Source organism: Melanostigma gelatinosum (assembly GCF_949748355.1).
Source record: "Melanostigma gelatinosum genome assembly, chromosome: 3".
In the NCBI taxonomy this organism is placed as follows: Eukaryota; Metazoa; Chordata; class Actinopteri; order Perciformes; family Zoarcidae; genus Melanostigma; species Melanostigma gelatinosum.
Genome location: NC_136636.1, coordinates 2,677,545 through 2,699,095, shown reverse-complemented (window position 1 = coordinate 2,699,095; position 21,551 = coordinate 2,677,545). Strand labels below are relative to the sequence as shown.

At 48.8% G+C, this 21,551-nt stretch overlaps 1 protein-coding gene across 1 annotated transcript; it reads right to left on the bottom strand.

Moving 5' to 3' along the window:
• Positions 1-157: 157 nt before the first annotated feature.
• On the bottom strand, positions 158-21,118 carry ralgapb (Ral GTPase activating protein non-catalytic subunit beta; the record flags this gene model as incomplete). Its single annotated transcript, XM_079265992.1, has 32 exons — positions 158-330; positions 551-690; positions 767-821; positions 922-1,024; positions 1,122-1,228; positions 1,507-1,620; positions 1,734-1,860; positions 2,314-2,472; positions 2,575-2,760; positions 3,001-3,156; positions 3,262-3,365; positions 3,697-3,866; positions 4,362-4,510; positions 6,753-6,935; positions 7,035-7,168; positions 7,334-7,406; positions 7,861-7,922; positions 8,059-8,194; positions 8,352-8,466; positions 9,013-9,180; positions 15,311-15,440; positions 15,744-15,915; positions 16,934-17,085; positions 17,169-17,216; positions 17,458-17,502; positions 17,695-17,745; positions 18,232-18,374; positions 18,839-18,970; positions 19,057-19,243; positions 19,632-19,786; positions 20,418-20,620; positions 20,963-21,118. The coding sequence occupies 32 exons, from the start codon at positions 21,116-21,118 to the stop codon at positions 158-160; spliced, it is 4,188 nt and encodes a 1,395-aa protein (XP_079122118.1).
• Positions 21,119-21,551: the final 433 nt, after the last annotated feature.

The window sequence follows — 21,551 nt, the reverse complement described above, 5'->3', positions numbered from 1 at the left end:
CTCAGTAAACACCATGACATCATCGCACGCAAAAAAAACTTTTTTTAACGTCAGCAACCGTTGATCCTGATTGGCTGGTTTAATAAAGACTACACAAACACGCAAGCATGGTAACAGGTCACACGTTGGTCAGAGAGGTTAAAGGTCAGGAGGGTGTTCAGGGGTCCTGGAACAGGGCAGCATAAAACGCGGGCTCAGAGCGGCGGCTGCGATAATGAAGGATGATGTCATTAATCATGTGCTTTCTTCTGACATGGGACGGAGGGGCGGAGTCACTCTCCAACCGGCGCCGCTGGCAGCAGTTGATCACGGTCTCTCTGACCAGGAAACCTGGAGACAGAGAAAGAAAGAACGAAAAAAAGATATATATATATATATATATATTTAAAAAAATATATTATAAAGTTTTTGTTCCACAATGAAGATGAGGCAAAGACAAAATGGACTTCTTTAATTAACCAAAAACTGATACTGATAATCGAGGAGATAAAAGACAAACTGTTATTTATTCATATTTATTTATAGATTTTTCACTGTCAGTCAGACGTACCCAAAGACCTCTTGCTGACCACACTCCCGTTGACCAATGGGACAACCGAACTGAACTTGCTGGTCGTGTTTCCAATGAAACGAATCCGGTAGAGTCCGGTCTTCAGAGGATGGACGAAGATCAGCTGGACGTTTGAAACACTAACAGTGGACAGAAAGACGGTTTTGTTATTACTAAGTCTGAGGCCCTTTGTAAAAGTGTATTTGTGTGTTTCACCTGGTCGGTGGTTCGGTCTTTGTCCCCGACAGCAGGTCAGATAGAGGGAAGCTCTCTGAAAACACAAAGTTACAATGTCTCAACGTAACATTTTATGAACTATAATATCAACTAACGTTTGTTCGTGGTTATACTGTTAATCTAAAGTTAGTTACCGATATCCTCGAAGCGTTCGACCCAGACGATCAGAAGTTTAGATTCAGAGCCAACAGACGACAACTCAAAGCGAAAAGACTTCAAGTCTTCAACTGGAGAACTCTGGACAGAGACGGACAAACAGAGAGAAAAGACTGACATGTCAGAGACGGACACACAGAAAGATAAGTGAAAAAGCTTTCATACTGCAGGTCCATACTGGGGGTTCGGGGGTGGAGTCTCTGCTGGGCTCAAAAAGACTCTGTAGGTTGGATGGCACCCCAGTTGGAGGCTCCGCCTCCTCCGGACTCTTCGACAAATCAGACGCTTTAAATAAAAACACAATTAACAATTTAATATGTAATAATAAGTAAATACCTTATATGGCCACACTTCTCATCACCTCTCCTTATACGGCCCACATCTCTTTATATGGTATCGCATCTCCTTATATGGACCCACCTCTCCTTAAATGGTCTCACTTCACCTTCTTTGTTCACACTTTGTTATGTGGTACCGCCTCTCTTTAAATGGTCACATCTCTCCTTATATGGTCAACACCTAGGAGCTCACTGACCTTAGTACTTTGATCATCAGACACTCACTGTGTGATGAGGGTACGATGAAGGTGACCTCTGTCAGAGCGTCGGTGTACATCAGCACAAACCTCTGTCCATTAAAAACGCCCCCTCCACTGTCACCTAGCACAGCAGGGAATTCTAAAAAAACAAAAATAACCAATTAAGGATGAAGGAGAACAGAGTGACCACAGGTAACCACTTGACCCCCGACAGTGTCCTGTTGTTGAGAAGTGACCAATCAGAGCACTGACCTGAACTGTTGGTGTTGAACCCGCCCCCCTGTCGTAGTCGCCCCACCTCCACTGGCCGACCGAGAGACCACAGGAAGTCCAGGAAGTGAGACTGGACGCTGCAGCTGAACTCTACATTCCTCAGAATCTACAAAGACAAAGTTAAGCAAAGTTCTCTCGACATAACTTTCAAAGTTATCAGATTGCTGCACTGTTCCACAACTGGCTGTCTTGTGATCGCGAGTCTCTCCCCGATAGACTCCCCAACAGGTCCAGATAATTAGCATGTCAGATATCTGGAATGTGTCTGCGATGCAGCGTCGAGCCTATCGGTTTGCTCAAACCCTAATTTGCGAGGGCTGAGCCATTGGTGATTTGTCCTCAGATCTGGGGCTCTGTTAATGGAAGTTCAAACAATTGTCGGCGAGTGAAAAATCAGGGCTGATGTTGTGTAGTGTGATGTGATCTAGACGTAAGAGATGAAGCCAGGCCTGGGAAAGCTGGACAGACTCAGGACCACAACACCAACCCAATCATCAACCAACCAGGAAACTATGTCACATGTTGGAAGCAAACGACTAAAACACAGAGTAAATTTGACCTCAGCAGCTGTCCTCTGTCCTGCTCTCATGTAAAAGATGAAGGCGGAGTCACAGTTTCTGGATGGCAGCTGGTCCAAACGTCTCAGATCCTCAGAGAAACCTGGAAGTGACGAGTCCAGAGACAATAGCTGAGCTGGGACACCGCTGGTACCTGGACTCTACCGAGGACAAGTGAGAGGGAGAAGGGAGAGACAGACGGCTGTGACGACAGACAGGTCTAAACGTATCAATAAAATCTATCTCCACCGTGTCCTTGGTACCTTCAAGGTCTCAGGTGTCAGCAGGCCCAGGTGGGACAGGAAGAGTCTCGCTGTCTGGAAGTTGGTAATTGGATGCGGCGGCCTGCAGGTCTTCATGACAACTGAGCGTCCGCTCACCTGCGGCCGAGCCTCCACCTGTCGCTGCCTCTTCAAAGCTGCTTGCAGACGGTCCAGTTGCTGCTGCACCTGTCAGAGGAGGAGGAGTTTATACCTAACTGGTAACTTACCCACACCTGGTGCTAAACACCTGTCTGACGTTAATTTAGCTCCCGACAGTTCTGTGACATCCAGTTTTTAATATTAGCAAGACAATTAACTGAAAAGAAGAGGACCTAAACGTGATCCCTGAGGAACACCACTGGTAAAGAAATGAAGGTAAAAGGAACAATCAGCAGGGTTTGGATCTGGGTTGGACCAAGTACGTACTTCCTCAGTAACGGTCTCATGCAGAGCTGGAATACTCAGATCTGCTTTAACTGAAGAAACTCTGTCAATGTTTTCAGGAAACAGCTGATGTTTGACACCACATCGTATCCCAGCATCCTCCTGGGCCACATCATGCTGCTCTGGGATCAAGGTTTGCTACAGACGATCAACAGACAGAAAAGATAGAACACTGACCTCAAGCCTGACAAACACACTATGTTTGTGTTTTTATTGTATTTGGTCATTGATGGAAGTGGTCACCTGTGTTTCTGTTCTTCCCTCTCTGGGTTGCAGGTGGAGCTGTAGAGTCCAGGTGTGACCTCCTGACGGACCTCTGATCAGCACTGTGAGTGACGGACATGGCGCTGCACACACCATTCAAAACATTAGGATTGTTGTCTTTATATCTAAAAGGATTAGTTGACTGATGGATTCGTTGATCGACAGAAAATAAATCAAAAACAACATCAAGAAACAAAAGAGCAGTGAGAGGAAGCTACATCAGTTTGTTTCATCAAATGCTGTTAAACACTGTTGAGTGTGATCTAATTCAGAGGTTAATTTGATTTTGTCATGTTGACATCTTTGACTGATGACAGGGGAAGAGTCAGCGAGCTTTTTAGTTTCGTGTTCTGGCTGTATGAAGGTCTGTGTTTCTGTCTAAATCTGGTTCAAGATCAGTGAATCAGGACTGACCCTGTTCAGGTCCCTGTGGTTGTTCCAGCATGGATAAGATGACCGAGCGGTCCACCACAAAATATCTGAAGTTCTTCATACTGCTGTCACTCAAATTGGAGCGGCCAATCACAGCGTCCTCACCCAGCAGGCCTCCGAGAGATGGGAAGGCCCCCGAAACCTGCATAACACTGAGATATGAGTAAAGATCAGACTTGTGCTAAGTTCTGCAGATGTTTGGGTTGGGCTCATTTTAGAACGAGGCATTGGACATAAGTCTGCTGTAACATGTGTACATGGCAACTACAGATTAAAACAAGGCAACTCAAACTTGGTTCACTTAACAGATATTTCGGCCTTCATTTCAGCTCATACTTTCACTTTTAACAACAACAATAATAATCATGGCAACGTGAGGTCAAAAACTGTGTCCCACTACACACGTTTCATACAAGTACATGTTGTCCCACCACAGCTGGTCATCATCATCATACAAAACTAATTACACAATTACTTGTGAAAATATACTTTTTATCACAAAATGGGCCAAAGATGTGAACTCCGCTCATATTACTCACGTGATTAAGGGAGTGGAGCTGAAAAATAGTCAGGTATTCCTTCATTTAAGAAATATCAACTTTATTTAAAACACCTAATACCTTTACACGTGTGTTTGTTTTGCTCACCAGCTCAGCGTGGCCTCTGCAGCCTCCTTCACCCTCAGAGAGGCGGGGTTCAGTTCTTTCTTTTCTTTACACCTCACTTCCTGTTCCTGTCTGGACTTACTGCCGGAAATTCCCAGTTCCACGATCTCCAAGACCTCCAATAAACACTCCTAAAAAAAACAAAAAAACAGTATACGGTAACTGCATATATAGAAGTCACCAAACACACACACACACACCATTTCTAGTCAGCCTCTACACCTCCGACTTCAGCTACAGCTCCAGGTCCCGCTTTCTGCAGAACTTCTCTAACTAGTCGAAGTGACAGATGCTGAGAACAGGGGCATTGTACACTCCATTGTTAAGCGGTGTGAGCCGAACCACCTGCAGTCAAAGACTGGCAAGACAAAGTCAACAGTAAAGTTGTTTCCATCCAGGGTGGATGTGCAGGACTACAAGGACCTGGGAGTACATCCGGACAACAAGCTGGACCGAGCTGAGAACAAGAAGGGTCAGAGCCGACTCTTCCTCCTGCTATCTTCTTTGCTGTGGTGTGCTGGTGCAGCAGGGGGAGGATAATCGACGCCAACAGAATCAACAAGATCAGCATGAAGGCTGGCGCTGTCCTGGAGGTAAAGCTGGATTCTTTGTTGGTGGTGTTGTCATGGTCAATGACTCTCAGCCTCTCCACCATGGGCTGCTCACACAAGAGGACCTTCTGCAGTAGACCACCACCACAATGCGCCACATAAGCCAATGATTGACTTTCTGGTCGTATCATCAGATCTGCAGCCGTATGTCTTGGACACTTGGGTGACGAGAGGAGAAGCGCTGCCAGCTGATCACTACGTGGTGGTGAGTTGGATCCGTAGGCAGCGGAGGCTGTCGGACAAACCAGTTAAACCCAAAAATGTTGTGAGGGTGAACTTGGAACCTCTGGCTGAAGGTCTTAAACACCTCCCTTCAGTAAAAATTCTGACACATTTAGTTAGCTATTGATTAGTTACCTGGCTGTTAGTTACTGGTTCGTTAATTACCGGTCGGTAAATTACCTTTTATCGTGAGGGAGCAGCAAGCCGATGTGCATTAGCAGAGCAAAGTGGAATGGCAGGAGTGTAAGGTTTGATCATGTCCTGGATGTAGGCTTGAGCCATTAGGCAAGTACCAGTGTCTTCAATCAGATTGGAAAAGTCACTGAGAGCCGGTCCAGAGGAGCGAAGTTGCGTGGGAGAACTTGGGTATAAGACCAGCTGGGTCAGTTGATTACTTTCCTGGCTGTTTTTTTACCTGTCGGCTTGTTTCCTGGCTGTTTGTTATCTGCTGGTTAGTTACTTGGCTGTTAGTTGCATGGCTGTTAGTTGCATGGCTGTTAGTTGCATGGCTGTTAGTTACTTGGCTGTTAGTTACTTGGCTGTTAGTTACTTGGCTGTTAGTTGCATGGCTGTTAGTTGCATGATTGTTAGTTGCATGGCTGTTAGTTACTTGGCTGCTAGTTGCATGGCTGTTAGTTACTTGGCTGTTAGTTACTTGGCTGTTAGTTGCATGGCTGTTAGTTGCATGGTTGTTAGTTGCATGGTTGTTAGTTGCATGGTTGTTAGTTGCATGGTTGTTAGTTACTTGGCTGTTAGTTGCATGGCTGTTAGTTGCATGGTTGTTAGTTGCATGGCTGTTAGTTGCATGGTTGTTAGTTGCATGGTTGTTAGTTACTTGGCTGTTAGTTGCATGGTTGTTAGTTGCATGGTTGTTAGTTACTTGGCTGTTAGTTGCATGGTTGTTAGTTGCATGGTTGTTAGTTGCATGGTTGTTAGTTACTTGGCTGTTAGTTGCATGGCTGTTAGTTGCATGGTTGTTAGTTGCATGGCTGTTAGTTGCATGGTTGTTAGTTGCATGGTTGTTAGTTACATGGCTGTTAGTTGCATGGCTGTTAGTTGCATGGTTGTTAGTTGCATGGATGTTAGTTACTTGGCTGTTAGTTGCATGGCTGCTAGTTGCATGGCTGTTAGTTGCATGGCTGCTAGTTGCATGGCTGCTAGTTGCATGGTTGTTAGTTACTTGGCTGTTAGTTGCATGGTTGTTAGTTGCATGGTTGTTAGTTGCATGGCTGTTAGTTACTTGGCTGTTAGTTGCATGGCTGCTAGTTGCATGGCTGCTAGTTGCATGGTTGTTAGTTACTTGGCTGTTAGTTGCATGGTTGTTAGTTGCATGGCTGTTAGTTGCATGGTTGTTAGTTGCATGGTTGTTAGTTGCATGGCTGTTAGTTGCATGGTTGTTAGTTACTTGGCTGTTAGTTGCATGGCTGTTAGTTGCATGGCTGTTAGTTGCATGGCTGTTAGTTGCATGGTTGTTAGTTGCATGGCTGTTCATTGTATGGCTGCTAGTTGCATTACTGTTTGTTACCTGTTGGTTAGTTACCTGGTGGTCGAGCAAGGTGGGGTGCTGAGATAACCAGACGTTCAGACAGTAGAACGCAGCGACGATGATGGAGTGCAGATCTCTGGAGTGAAGTGGAGGAGGACGACTGCACTGAAACACGATGTAACAACAGACCGAAGTGACGGCTCGCCTCCTCTCACTCTCTTCCACACTCACCTCCACCTGCAGGATGATGAGAGTGGGTCACAGTAACATTTACAATTAGTTTAGGGTCTCTGTGTGTGTGTGTGCGTGTTTGTGTGTGTAGGTGTGTGTGTCCACCTTAGCCAGTCCTCCCAGTACTTCCAGTGCAGAGAGACAAACTGCTGAGTCATTCCTCCACTGAGCAGTCAGACGCTGAGTCAGCAGACGCACAAACTGAACCCACAGGATCCCTGCTGCGTCTGACTGGACGGCTGGTTACCATAGCAACGCAAGCAAGAACGCAAAAACACACACACAATCAGATAGTTGCTCTCAGATTTCTATCACATGACAGTCAATGTTATGAAATTAATTTAAACTTAATTAAAATCATCGTCAAAATGAACCTCCGGTTCCTCTGGTCCATCTATTTGCACTGGGTCCACTGGGTCCACTGGGTCCACTGGGTCCCCCGGTCCATCTGGCTCCACCTTGCTGGGACTCAGTTTCCTGGAAACAACAGTAGATGTTTTAAGTGTTTTAATTTCTCCTGATAATAAAAGAAAACAACACAGTAACAGTATAAGTCCTGTTGGCACCACCTGCAGGCTGATTGTTATCAATAATTCAGTCCCAAATATTATCCAGGGATAATTCCAGGCATCCCATAAATACCACATGATGTACCGTGACATGTAACACATCTTACATCAAGAGTATGTGAAAGACAACAAAACCCTGTGCAGTAAAGATCATTGAGAGAATGTTTAATATTAAGACATGAACCAGAATTTGATGATTTGATTTCATGGATGTTGCCACGAAATAGGCAGAATAAAAAGGTTACTGGTTACTAAAAAGTGACCTAAAACAAAAAACAGTTATTTATTTCTGTTATCTAATTATGTTTATCTGTTCTTAAAATAGAGTTCCAGTAGGTGTCAGTATATGTGAGTGGATTCACCTGCTGAGGTTGTCCTGCAGCCTTTATCAGAGCCGAGTCCTGAACCAGGTTCAACATGGCCGCTACACAAAACAGAAATCATTCAGACTGTCTGAGCTCTGAGTGTGTAAACACAGCAGAGACCGCCAAAATAAAAACAATTAAGTCAGACAGAGTAAGGACAGTACAACGAATGAATGATCAGGATCTGTAACTGACCGAGTATTATCTGTGTGTTGGAGGTGTCTGTCTCCGTCTGCAGAGCTCCAACCAGAACACCGATGAGGCGGGACTTCAAAGACAGGAAGCTACCTCCTGGGGCATCGTCACCATTGAACCGCCCGTCCAATAACACCTGAATCCACACACACACACACACACACACACACACACACAGCTGACTGTTACTCTGTACGTGGCTATTATTGGATGTTCTTACTTCACCTGTGAGGTCCAGCTCAGGTTTGCACAGGTGTGTGTGTTGGTTTTTAAAAGGGTGGAGAAAAGCTTACGTCTGATCGGACGGATCCAAACTGCAGAGGGAGGGGCAGCATGGTCAGCAGGACCAGGATGGAGGCTCGCCTCAAATCCACCGGACTCACAAAACCTTTAAACCTCAACAGGTCTCTGGACAAGAGACATGTGATCGATTAAAATACCCAGCAGTATATAAAGTAATGTGCTCCACCTTTAACAGCCACAGAATTAAAGTGATGAACACATTTATGCATCAATAATTATACAATTTTGAATGCATTACTTCTACTTGGGACGAAGTATTACTACTTTACATAAGTAAAATATCTGAGATTTGAGGCTCATTGGTAAAACAAGCCGGTACCCACAGGGTTCTGGGTCCAACTCAGACATGGACTTGGAGACATGGGGGTCTGTGCGATGTCAGACGCGGGGGTCTGCTGACCCCTGACTGTAAAAATTCCAGCACTAGATTTTCTTCGAATTATGTTTTATAAAAAACAATCACAACAGAACCGAGAGACTATAAATCGCAGCAGTCCAGAGTCACCTGGCCCAGGTGAGACTCACTGAGCTTCATTAGACTGTGAGGCCAACAGCAGCAGAACTGTTCTGCAGTACAAGTATTTAAAGAAGCAGCGTCTACAGTAATGATACTAGTATTCACAGCGATTGTGGTATTTGCAGTAATTGTACCTGTCGAGCAGCACTGTCTCCACAGCTGAGATGAAGGAGGGAAGCAGCAGGTTGACGCCTTTCAGGTCACAGCAGAACAGACAGGTGGAGTTCAGCAGGATGGAGGCCAGAACAGGAGGACACACTTCCTCCGACACCTGCAGACCCTGAAGGAGAACCAGGTAGAACCTGAAGTTTGGACAGAGGAGAGAAGAACACACACAAGTTTTAAATGTGATGAAGTTTACTACAAACTAAAGACAGACAGAACAACTGTCACCAGATTATATCGTAGTACAGAGAGGTCTGTACCTGGAAAAGTGTTAAGAAACATGTACCTGGACAGGTAGACAGACATGTACCTGGACATGTACAGATACATGTACCTGGACAGCTAGACAGACATGTACCTGGACATGTACACAGGTACAGATACATGTACCTGGACAGCTAGACAGACATGTACCTGGACATGTACACAGGTACAGATACATGTACCTGGACAGCTAGACAGACATGTACCTGGACATGTACACAGGTACAGATACATGTACCTGGACAGCTAGACAGACATGTACCTGGACATGTACACAGGTACAGATACATGTACCTGGACAGCTAGACAGACATGTACCTGGACATGTACACAGTGTGACAGCCCCCGGGGTGGCAAGGGGGTTTCACGACAACACGGACCAATAAACACAACCAGTCGGTAGATAAATGGTGCAAGTGAGGTTTTTACTGAATATAGAGAGTGGATAGAGGGAGGATAGACACTCAACAATACACTGTCCGCTTTCCAGAGGGATGGTCGGTGTTCACTTCCACGGTTCGGTGCACAACGGGTATTCCTCATACGGTCCAGGGCGCGGGCAGGAGCAGGGTAGTCGTACAGGCAGGGGTCGGGAGCCGGGCGGGTAGTCAGACGTTCCAGGGTGATCAAGGGGTAAGGCAGTTGTCTCCAATGCGTTTGCTTTTTCTCCGTCTCCTTCCACTCCTACTCTCTCCTAGTTTCCTGTGTCCGGGGCCCTTTTATAGTCCCCTCCTCCTCCTCTGATAGGGTGTGGTCGCTCCCTCGTCTCTCCTCCTCAGGTGTTGCTTGTTGGGCTGATGGTGGTTTGGCGCTCTTTTCCACTCCCTGACATGGGGGCTCCGCCTCCATGTCAGGCAATATCGTCCCTCTACCACTTCTCCTCTGAGGTTGCCCCTCCGGCTGCCACATACCCCCCCCCTTAAATCCGACCTGGGGGGAGGACTGCTCCAGGAACCTAGGGCGTCCCGTCTTGACAGGGCGTCCGCGTTTCCATGAGCGGCCCCGGATCTGTGGACAACAGAGAAAGCATACGGTTGAAGGGATAAAAACCAGCGGGTGACCCGGGCGTTATTGTCTTTTGAACGGGACATCCATACCAGGGGGGCGTGGTCCGTGACCAGGGTAAAGTGTCGTCCCAGCAGATAATATCTCAACTCCCCCAGAGCCCATTTGATGGCCAAACATTCCTTCTCGACCGTGGCGTATCTCGTTTCTCTCGGTAATAATTTTCTGCTTACGTATGTGATCGGGTGCTCCTCTCCATCCCTCAGCTGGGACAGGACGGCACCCACCCCGGTCTCGGAGGCATCCGTCTGTACCACCAACGGTTGCGTAAAGTCCGGGGTCACCAGCACTGGTTCAGAACAGAGTACTTCCTTCAGCTTCTCGAAGGCGTCCTCGGTCTCTGCCGTCCATACGATCCGATCTGGCAGCCGGTTTTTTGTTAGGTCCGTCAGGGGTGCTGCAAGAGCAGAGAACTGGGGAACAAACCGTCGATAGTAGCTAGCTAGCCCAATGAATGCTCGTACCTGTTTCTTTGTGCGGGGGCGGGGCCATTCCCGGATCGCCTCGACTTTCCCTACCTGGGGCTTGACGCAGCCGCGGCCGATGGTGTACCCCAGGTAGTCAGCTTCCCGGAGGCCGAGGCGACATTTCTTGGGGTTGGCTGTCAGCCCCGCCCCTCGCAGAGCTTTCAGGACGGCTTCCAGTCTTTGGAGGTGAGCCCCCCATTCCTCCCCGTGCACGACGATGTCGTCCAGATAGGCTGCCGCGTATTCTCGATGGGGACGTAGTACCTGGTCCATCAGTCTCTGGTACGTGGGGGGGGCTCCGTGGAGACCGAACGGCAGCCTCTTATAGTGGTACAGTCCCATGGGAGTAGTGAAGGCCGTTTTTTCCCTGTCTTCGGGGGCTACTGCCACTTGCCAGTAGCCTTTAGTCAAGTCGAGGGTGGTTATGTATCTGGCCCTCCCGATGCGCTCTATCATCTCGTCCACCCGGGGCATCGGGTAGGCATCGAATTTTGAGATGGCGTTGAGCTGCCTAAAGTCATTGCAGAACCTGACTGAGCCATCGGGTTTCGGAACCAACACTATAGGGCTGCACCACTCGCTCGTCGAGGGTTCGATGATGTCGGCCTCCAGCATACTCTGTACCTCCCTCTCTATCGCCCCCCGGCGGGCTTCGGGGATGCGGTACGGCCTTAGCTTCACCTTCTTCCCGGGCTCGGTGATTATCCGGTGTTGCACCAGTGTGGTGTATCCGGGGTCCGGGGAGAACACGTCCCGGAACCGATCCACCATTTCCCGGACGTCCTGCTTCTGCCGGGGGGTCAACTCTTCTCCCACGGGTACCTCGACTGGCTCCGTTTTTCCTGGGAGGGTAGAGAGAGAGAAACAGAGCATGGCATCCCTACGCACCCATTTCTTGAGCAGGTTCACATGATAAACCTTCGTCGGGTGCCTCCGACCTGGTTGCCGGACTCGGTAGTTTACCGGCCCCAATTTCTCCATCACTTCATACGGCCCCCTCCATCGGGCTAGAAACTTACATTCCGCCGTGGGTACCAGGACCAACACCCGATCCCCTGGGTTAAACACTCGGGGTTGGGTTCCCCGGTTGTACACGCGGGCTTGGGCCGCCTGTGCCTCGGCCATGTGTTCTCGGACGATGGGCCAGAGGGATGCCATCCTCACCCTCATCTCCTCGACGTGGTCCACCATGGTGCGGTAGGGGGAGGGTTGGTGTTCCCAGGCTTCTTTGGCCAGGTCGAGTAGCCCCCGGGGTCGTCGACCGTACAGGAGCTCGAAGGGCGAGAATCCGGTAGATGCCTGGGGCACCTCTCTGATGGAGAACATCAGGAAGGGTAGCAGTTGGTCCCAATTCTTCCCGTCCTGGTCCATGGTTTTTTTCAACATTTTTTTCAGTGTCTGGTTGAATCGTTCTACTAGTCCGTCCGTTTGGGGGTGATACACCGACGTCCTCAGTTGGGTCACCTTCAGCATGCCACACAGATCCTTCATGATCCTAGACATGACCGGGGTTCCTTGGTCGGTGAGAATCTCCTCCGGTATTCCGACCCTGGAAAACAACATCACCAGCTCCCTTGCAATGCCCTTGGTGGCCATAGAGCGTAGGGGAATGGCTTCGGGATACCGGGTGGCGTAATCCACTATCACCAGGATGTACCTGTGTCCCCGGTTGGTCTTGGGTAGTGGCCCCACTAGGTCCATCCCGATCCTGCTGAAGGGGACGGTGATGATCGGCAGGGGCACCAGCGGGTTTCTGTGATGGGGTTGTGGGGCCACTTGTTGACATTCGGGGCAGCTCCGGCAGTAATCCTCCACGGCCTTTTTTATTCCGGGCCAGTGGAACCTGGCCCTCACCCTTTCCAGGGTTTTCTCCACTCCTAGATGGGCACCTAGGATATGGGAGTGGGCTAACTGGAGGACAGAGGGTATGAAAGGACGGGGTACCAGTAACAACCTGAGGGGGGCCCCGTCCCTTATTACTACCTGGTAGAGGAGCCCGTTATAAATGGAAAAATGTGTGGGAGGGAGGTCTCTTACCCCGTCCAGTGGTCGTCCGTCTACGGCGGCCACCTGCCGAAGGGCGTGGGCTAGGTTGGGGTCCTCCAACTGGGCCGTCCCAAACCTCCCTGTGAGGGGCCCGGGTAAGATGGGCTCCTCCGGGTCCTGGGGAAACAGCCCGGCCAGCTCCTCTTCTTCGAGGGAGGGGGTATCTGCCTCCTCGGGGATGGGCGGCGCCTCTCCTTCGGGCTCACTGGGGCTGGAGGGTCCGTCGTTCTCGACGGCTGTGGCATATACGTCCTCGGGGTTGGGTTGGGTGGCCTCCACCAACGCCCGGGCCACGGCACTGGCGACTCCTTCCGATAGGGGATCGGTGGAGATCTCCTCCCCCAGCCCACAGATGGCTTTCTTCTTGTACTTTCGGTGAGGGGTCGTACCTGGTTTCACCACCAGGCTGCGCCACAGCTCCTGGAACACGGGCAGGTCTCGGCCGACCAGCACCTCTACGGGGAGTCCTTCCACTACTCCTGCAGTGCCGACGTATCTACCCCTCGTCGTGTATATCTCGAGGGCGGTGGTGGGGTATTCGCGGGTCTCCCCATGGATGCACGTGACCGCTCGGGTGCCGGTTAGGAGCGGGTACTGAGCAAACGTAGGTCTCACCAAGGTAATAGCGCTCCCGGAGTCCACCATCGCGGAGGCGTCGCGGCCGTTTACTTTGACCGGGGTGAGGGGCATGTGGTCCTCGTGAGTGGCCCAGCATCCGGTAATCAGTCCGCATGGGCGACTCCCCTCACTGGCCGTGGGCATGGGTGCGTCCTGGCGGTGAGGACATTCCCAGGCGATGTGCCCGATCTCGCCGCAGTGGTAGCACCTCCTCTCTTCCGGTCCAAACGCCGGCCGACGTCGGGGAAAGCCTGGGGGAAAGGAGGGAGACACATAGGTAGTTTCCTCCGTTCTCATCTTTTCTTTGCGGGTGGACCCCTCCACTTTCGGGTTTCTTCCCCCACGCACTAACGCTTGTGCTGCGTGGTAACCCTCCATGATCTCTACCAGTTCCTCGAGGTTGCGGGGGTTTCTCTGGCCGGCCAATTTTTTTGCCTCATACGGGAGGGATCTAAGGAATTTGTCCATGACGACACGATCGGTGGGCGACACCTCGGTTGGCTCTGCGTGCAGCCAGGCCGTCGTAATCCTCTTGATCTCATGCATCTGGGCTCGCGGAGAAAGGGAGGTGTCATATGTCCATTCATGAAATCGTTGTGCCTTTATTAACAGCGTGACCCCGCATCGCTGTAACGCTTCCGCTTTCAACACCCGGAAGTCAACTTTTCCAGCGCGCTCTAAGTCCTGATACGTTACTTGCGTTTCGTTGATCAAAAAGGGGGCTATCAACTCAGCCCAGTGCTCTTCTGGCCATTTTTCCCGGAGTGCCGTTGTCTGGAATATCTGAAAAAACACTTCAACATCGTCAGCTGCCGTCTGCTTGAGAAGGAAGCGCGCTGGGTTGGCTTTCTCCACGGTACGTTGCTCCTGTTGTGTCTGTAACATGCCCTTGATTTCGCTTTGCATCGCCTCCGCGCGTTCGGTTTGTACCTCCATATACTTCTCCATGTGTACTTGCTGTTGGTATTGTTGTTGCTGCTGTGCTTGGAGGATTTGCATTTGTACTTGCATGGCTTGTTCGTGGCGTTTTTGGGTTTCCTGGTTGCTAGCGATTAGCCCCGCTAGCAGCTCTTGAAATGGCACCGGGGTGGCCATGCTTACTGGGTCGGTCGGTCTATCGGTCAGTGTTGCCAGAACCGGACTGTGCCCACATTCTCCACCAAATTGTGACAGCCCCCGGGGTGGCAAGGGGGTTTCACGACAACACGGACCAATAAACACAACCAGTCGGTAGATAAATGGTGCAAGTGAGGTTTTTACTGAATATAGAGAGTGGATAGAGGGAGGATAGACACTCAACAATACACTGTCCGCTTTCCAGAGGGATGGTCGGTGTTCACTTCCACGGTTCGGTGCACAACGGGTATTCCTCATACGGTCCAGGGCGCGGGCAGGAGCAGGGTAGTCGTACAGGCAGGGGTCGGGAGCCGGGCGGGTAGTCAGACGTTCCAGGGTGATCAAGGGGTAAGGCAGTTGTCTCCAATGCGTTTGCTTTTTCTCCGTCTCCTTCCACTCCTACTCTCTCCTAGTTTCCTGTGTCCGGGGCCCTTTTATAGTCCCCTCCTCCTCCTCTGATAGGGTGTGGTCGCTCCCTCGTCTCTCCTCCTCAGGTGTTGCTTGTTGGGCTGATGGTGGTTTGGCGCTCTTTTCCACTCCCTGACATGGGGGCTCCGCCTCCATGTCAGGCAATATCGTCCCTCTACCACTTCTCCTCTGAGGTTGCCCCTCCGGCTGCCACAACAGGTACAGATACATGTACCTGGACAGGTACTCAGACATGTACCTAGACGGGTAAAGAAACATGTACCTGGACAGGTAGACAGACAGGATGTCCTCTGCAGTTTTCTTACAGGTGAAGATCCTGCAAAGTGTCCCAGAGGCCTCGGCTCTACCAGCCGCCCACCTCGCTGACATCACAGTGACATCACCATGACCGGCTGGAGAAGACACAACGAGAGTTCATCATGTGAATGGTGACAGTAACACTACACAGTGTATGAAGAACCTGGAATGTGTGTCATATGTATAGTACTGTGTGCAGTATGTGCTGTACTGTGTGCAGTATGTATAGTACTGTGTGCAGTATGTGTTGTACTGTGTGCAGTATGTATAGTACTGTGTGCAGTATGTGTTGTACTGTGGGCAGTATGTGTTGTACTGTGTGCAGTATGTGTAGTACTGTGTGCAGTATGTGTTGTACTGTGTGCAGTATGTGTAATTAGAGTACTGACTGGGCAGGCCAGAGTCTCTCTTGAACAGAGCAGCATCAAACAGCCAGTCACCGAACAGGTGAAGGAGGGAGTCCATGTTACACCTGAGTGGGGACGGGGAGGGTCTGGGGGAGGAGCACAGAGGGGGTTGGGAGGGGGGAGGAGGTGAGGACAACTTCCAGTGATGGGGGGAGGAAGATGCCTGAGAGGAGAGAGGAATGAAGCCCCATAAGAAATATGGCTCAAACATACAGGACAAGAAGTGAACCTGTACAGGTAAAGATCCATGCATCTGGACAGGTAAAGATTCATGCAACTAGGTAAAGTGTCATGTTCCCGGACAGGTAATGAGTCATGTATCCGGACAGGTAATGAGTCATGTATCCGGACAGGTAATGAGTCATGTACCCGGACAGGTAATGAGTCATGTACCCGGACAGGTAATGAGTCATGTACCCGGACAGGTAATGAGTCATGTACCCGGACAGGTAATGAGTCATGTATCCGGACAGGTAATGAGTCATGTACCCGGACAGGTAATGAGTCATGTACCCGGACAGGTAATGAGTCATGTATCCGGACAGGTAATGAGTCATGTACCCGGACAAGTAGTGAGTCATGTATCCGGACAGGTAGTGAGTCATGTACCCGGACAGGTAGTGAGTCATGTACCCGGACAGGTAATGAGTCATGTACCCGGACAGGTAGTGAGTCATGTACCCGGACAGGTAATGAGTCATGTACCCGGACAGGTAATGAGTCATGTATCCGGACAGGTAGTGAGTCATGTACCCGGACAGGTAATGAGTCATGTACCCGGACAGGTAGTGAGTCATGTACCCGGACAGGTAATGAGTCATGTACCCGGACAGGTAATGAGTCATGTATCCGGACAGGTAGTGAGTCATGTACCCGGACAGGTAATGAGTCATGTACCCGGACAGGTAGTGAGTCATGTACCCGGACAGGTAATGAGTCATGTATCCGGACAGGTAGTGAGTCATGTACCCGGACAGGTAATGAGTCATGTATCCGGACAGGTAAAATGTAATTTACCCAGAGACGTAAAAAGGCAGGTGCCCAGACAGGTAAACATTCCTGTATCCGGACAGGTAATGAGTCATGTCACCAGACGGATACAGCGTTATGTAAAGAGGCTTATCGGGAAAAGGGAGGATATTTTAGGAAATACCAAAATTCCACGAATAAACACGTCGTACCGCAAGAGGTTTGCTCGTTGCCTTTGAAACGTTCACAGGTTTCAGTCGTTTGCTGTGTGGAGGGGGGGGGGTGGTGGAGGGAGGGGCGATGGGCAGGCTCAGTATGTTCACCGGGATGGGAGGGGCACTGCCAGAACGAGGTCGAGAGACACCTGAGGACACCAGAGAACAGGTGTTTCTACAGATTAAAACCACTAATCAAATATGGATAGGGAGGCAGGTAGGCGGGGCTTACCGTGGGAAGGGTGGCGGTCTCTGAACGGGCTCCTGGTCACAGCAACGCCTGAGGTGGAAAACAAACATTCTCAAACTGAAAAACCAAATGTCAGGTAAGAATGACGGTTTAGTTTTAATCAATATTATCAATTTAATTAACTTTAATCCAGACATTTGGCCCTGTGGGTACAACAGGGAACAGACCAGGTCTGGTTCTGGTTCTGGTTCTGGTTCGGCTGTCAGAGGATTCTACTTTGATTATCTTATTGATCGGATTGACCTGATCAGTTTAGGTTAATCTGATTTACCGAGAGAAGGCAACCGGTCTCTGAAATGGATCCTTGTTGCAAATCCTGGAGAAACACAGCAACAAAAGAAACTGCCACAACAGCAGAAACAACAACAGTGTATACCAGTGAGAGCGTGTGTGTGTGTGTGTGTGTGTGTGTGTGTGTGTGTGTGTGTGTGTGTGTGTGTGTGTGTGTGTGTGTGTGTGTGTGTGTGTGCGTGTATATACTATATATATATATATAATGTGTGTATACCAGTGCTTGGCAGAAGCTGCTCTGTTGGTTCTTTGTTGACCACAGTCACACCTGTAACACAAGTTACAGTCAAAAGTTACTCAAATAAAAATAACACTTATAGGCTGTGAAATGAAATTATCATCAGCTCATCATTACTCTTAACATATAGCACTTTGAGTGTGCAAACCACATTTGAATGCAGATATCACAACATCAATGTGATTAAATGGTGACAGTGATGGATTTTATCTCCATTGATATTCAAGGAGAGGTGAAACCAGCGACCACCTGAAAGGAAGGAAGTCTATAAGCTGATGATTTGGGACACAAGTCAGAAAGTCTAAATGAATAAATATGTAAATACTATTTCCCGGATTTTACATCTTCATGCCAGTTCACGAAATAGCACATTATTGTGAAATTTCATTTTCATATCATGCTTTTCAAATGAATGGTAGTCTAAGCCACTTGTTAAGCTGATTGCTCTGAGATCTCTGTGAAGACGAATGTTCCAGACATCTAACTGCCTGACCCAGGGGTCAGAGGTCAGTATACCCAGGAAGGCGTCGACCAGCGTGCCGACTCCTCTCATGGCTCTGAAGAAGATGTTTGGCAGCTGACTGTCTCCTCTTGATGCCTCCTCATGGGAGGAAGGAGTCGAACCAACAACCACGGGGCGACTGAGATCCACCGGGTTACTGAAAGGAGATTTACTGAAGTTAGAGAGAGATTTAAGAGTATCTCGGGATGTGATTGGCCTAATATTATATTATTGGCCTAATTTTATATATATATATATATATATATATATATATATATATATATATATATATAATCTCTGGTAGAGACCTGTCAATCACAGTAAGCCCCGCCCTAAAGCATCCCCTGCTTTATGGTCTGTGTGACTCTAAATGGACCATAATGTACTAAATGAACATCATGCTGTATTGAAGAAGACTTGAAACTAGAGATTGAGACATAAACTCATGTTTACAGTGTTTACTGAGGTAATAAATCAAGAGAGAAGTAGAGTCATTTTCTCATAGACTTCTATACAACCAGAGGAGTCGCCCCCTGGTGGACATTAGAGAGAATGCACGTTTTAAGACACTTCAGCATTGGCTTCACGTTTCAGACCCGGAGGTTGCCACCTTGGCTTCACCTGAGCAGGTGCAGGAACCTGAACCAGGTCGGAGCGACTATGTGTTCATCCATGTCTTCAGGGATTAGAGCAGCGTCTTCATCTGGGACTTTAAAGTGCGGGAAGGACGGACCGAAGGTCAACAGCAACAACCTGAACAGACAACACAAATATAAACAATGAACTACAGGAAGAAGAGTTCTCATTTTATCACAGAGTTTGTTTGCGTGTTTGTGAACCTGGAGGTCAGGGCGGCTATGACTCGGCTCCATTGCTCCACCACTGCGGCCTGATGTCTGCAGCTGCTCAACATCTGTCGACCCGTCTGCCACAGAGAGTGAGACGGAAAACACCGAGAGCAAGACAGCAACCAGACCTCAAACAGCACCGCCATCGACAGGTGAGACAGCTGCTCCGACACATCGCCTGCAGAGACGGAGACAGGTGATCAGCTGAAACTGAACGCTCTTAAAACTGTTGAGAGGACTTCAGGAAGATCAGTTTCTTCTTCTGCCCTCAGGTCGTCACCTTGATGAACACTGAACATCGAACATACTCTGTCAATTGCCTTCTAACACCAAATTATCCGCCGCTGCCAAACTCCTTGTATGTGCACAAGTATTTGGCCAATAAAGGTGATTCTGAGAGAGAAAGGTAAGATAACTGATCATATAAACCGGCTGCAGAGAGAGAGAAACAAGTGAGAATGGAGACAGACAGACAGGTGAACGATAGAGACAGGTCTATGAGAGAGACACAGGTGCGTGAGAGACAGACAGGTGAGGAGACAAATGGGCGGGGGTCACAGGCTCACCTGTTGCGAGCATGGTGTGATTGACGCAGAGCAGAAAGTTCAGTAGAGTGTCCCAGGTGTCTCTGCTCATCACAGCGCTGTCTCTGGCCAACGACTGAACTGCACACAACACCTGCTGACAGAGAGATATGTAGACCGGACTCCCCTGGTCCGACCTGACGAGGGGGGACGAGGAAGACACAAGTTGATTTCATGAATATATATCATCAGCTATCACTGCATGCTACCCATGCATTGGCATGAGGGGACTAGAGAAACTCTGAGAGAACCCTCTTCTCTAATATTACAGTTACAAACAAAAACAAAGTGATGCATAGAACAAAGTCACATAAACTACCCACCAGAGACTGAGCCACTAGAACCCTCAAAAGACGAATACAGCCATCACAGGGCGCCATGGCAGTGGCAGCTAACCACATAAAGGGTCTCTAGTCCTAATCTCCTAAAAGACAATATATATAATCTATAATCATTCAAGAATCCCTTCAATGACCACTGGGACCTCCAAAACAATGATTGCAACCACTCAATAACCATTTAAACTTCAGACAGGGACCCTTCAACCAAATGAAGGACTTCTAGGGACTCCTCTGTGACCACTAGAACCTTCTAAGTTGAAGTTTAACCATCTGAATGCACCACAGGAGCCTCTTGATGCACCGTTGGACCTCCTAAAACTCCACTGGAACCTTCTAATCATTCATCAAAGGTCACAGGGTCATTAAAAGTCATGGGTTCTGGTGTTGAGATGTCCATCAGAGGTTCAGTCCAGGTGTGACAGTCTACCTGGACAGGAACAGGCTGTACAGGCTTCGGAGGATCTTCTGGGTGTACAGGTTGGGCTCTCTGCTGATTGGAGGAGGGATGGAGTCTCTCGGGGAAACCAGGACCATCAGCCAATCAGTGTAGACGTCTACACAGAGTTTGACGGTGTCACCGTCCAATGGGAGAGTCAAACCGTAGCACAACACCTCCATCGTCCACTTCACCTGAAAAAACAAACTTAACCAATCATTGTTAGCGTCTCGCTGCCGTGATGTAATTTCAGTTCCCATGTTCTGTGTCCAGTTTATTCGGAACACTTGGCTCCATCCTGTAATAAATCGTGATCGTTATGTTTGTGTAGATTCACCTGTAGGACTGTTGTGTTGTGTCAACACACTGGTTCCTTTTAAGCACGTGCATACAGGTGTGCAGACTGCAGCTGGTAGTCGAGGCCAGTGAATGATTTCTACACTCAACTACAATTGTTCATCCAACACTGAACTGATTACATATCAACACCAGAGTGTGTATTTAAGTTTCCATAGAGGTCATACACACACACACACCTGTCTGTCTGTGCGCAGCAGACTGCGGGTGTCAGGGTTTCCCAGGCCAGCTCTCAGGGGCTTCACTATGGCAACAGCAACATCTCTGCCCACAGAGGGCGGGAAACAACCGAGCACGCTCACATGGCCCCGCCCACTAGACAGTGACTGGTCCATGGCCTGTCAATCACTGCTCACCTGAGAGACACAGTTTAAGGAAAGTGTTTTTTTATTATCATTTTTAAGTAAGGTTAAAGGGTAACTCAAGTGCTTCCTTTTAATATATTTTCATACAGAACTGAGAAGTGACAGAGGTCCGAACAGGGCTTCAGAAGACTTTAGGATCAGCTGAGTCAGCATTTTGCTATATGTAAACATTTCAGCCAAAACCACCATCTCTCTCTCAACTTATCAACCGGTCCCCCCACCGTTAAACCCAGTCCAGCTGAGGCACCAGCACTAGTGAACTTAATGTTTTAAAAGTTCAAAGTGTCTGACTGATTTAATGTCTGAATAAAAAGTGTCTTACCTGCACAGGTGAGTCCAGGTGAATGAGCTTCAGGCAAGCAGTCTGTTGACATACGGGTGTGTGTTTGTTACTGAACAGTCA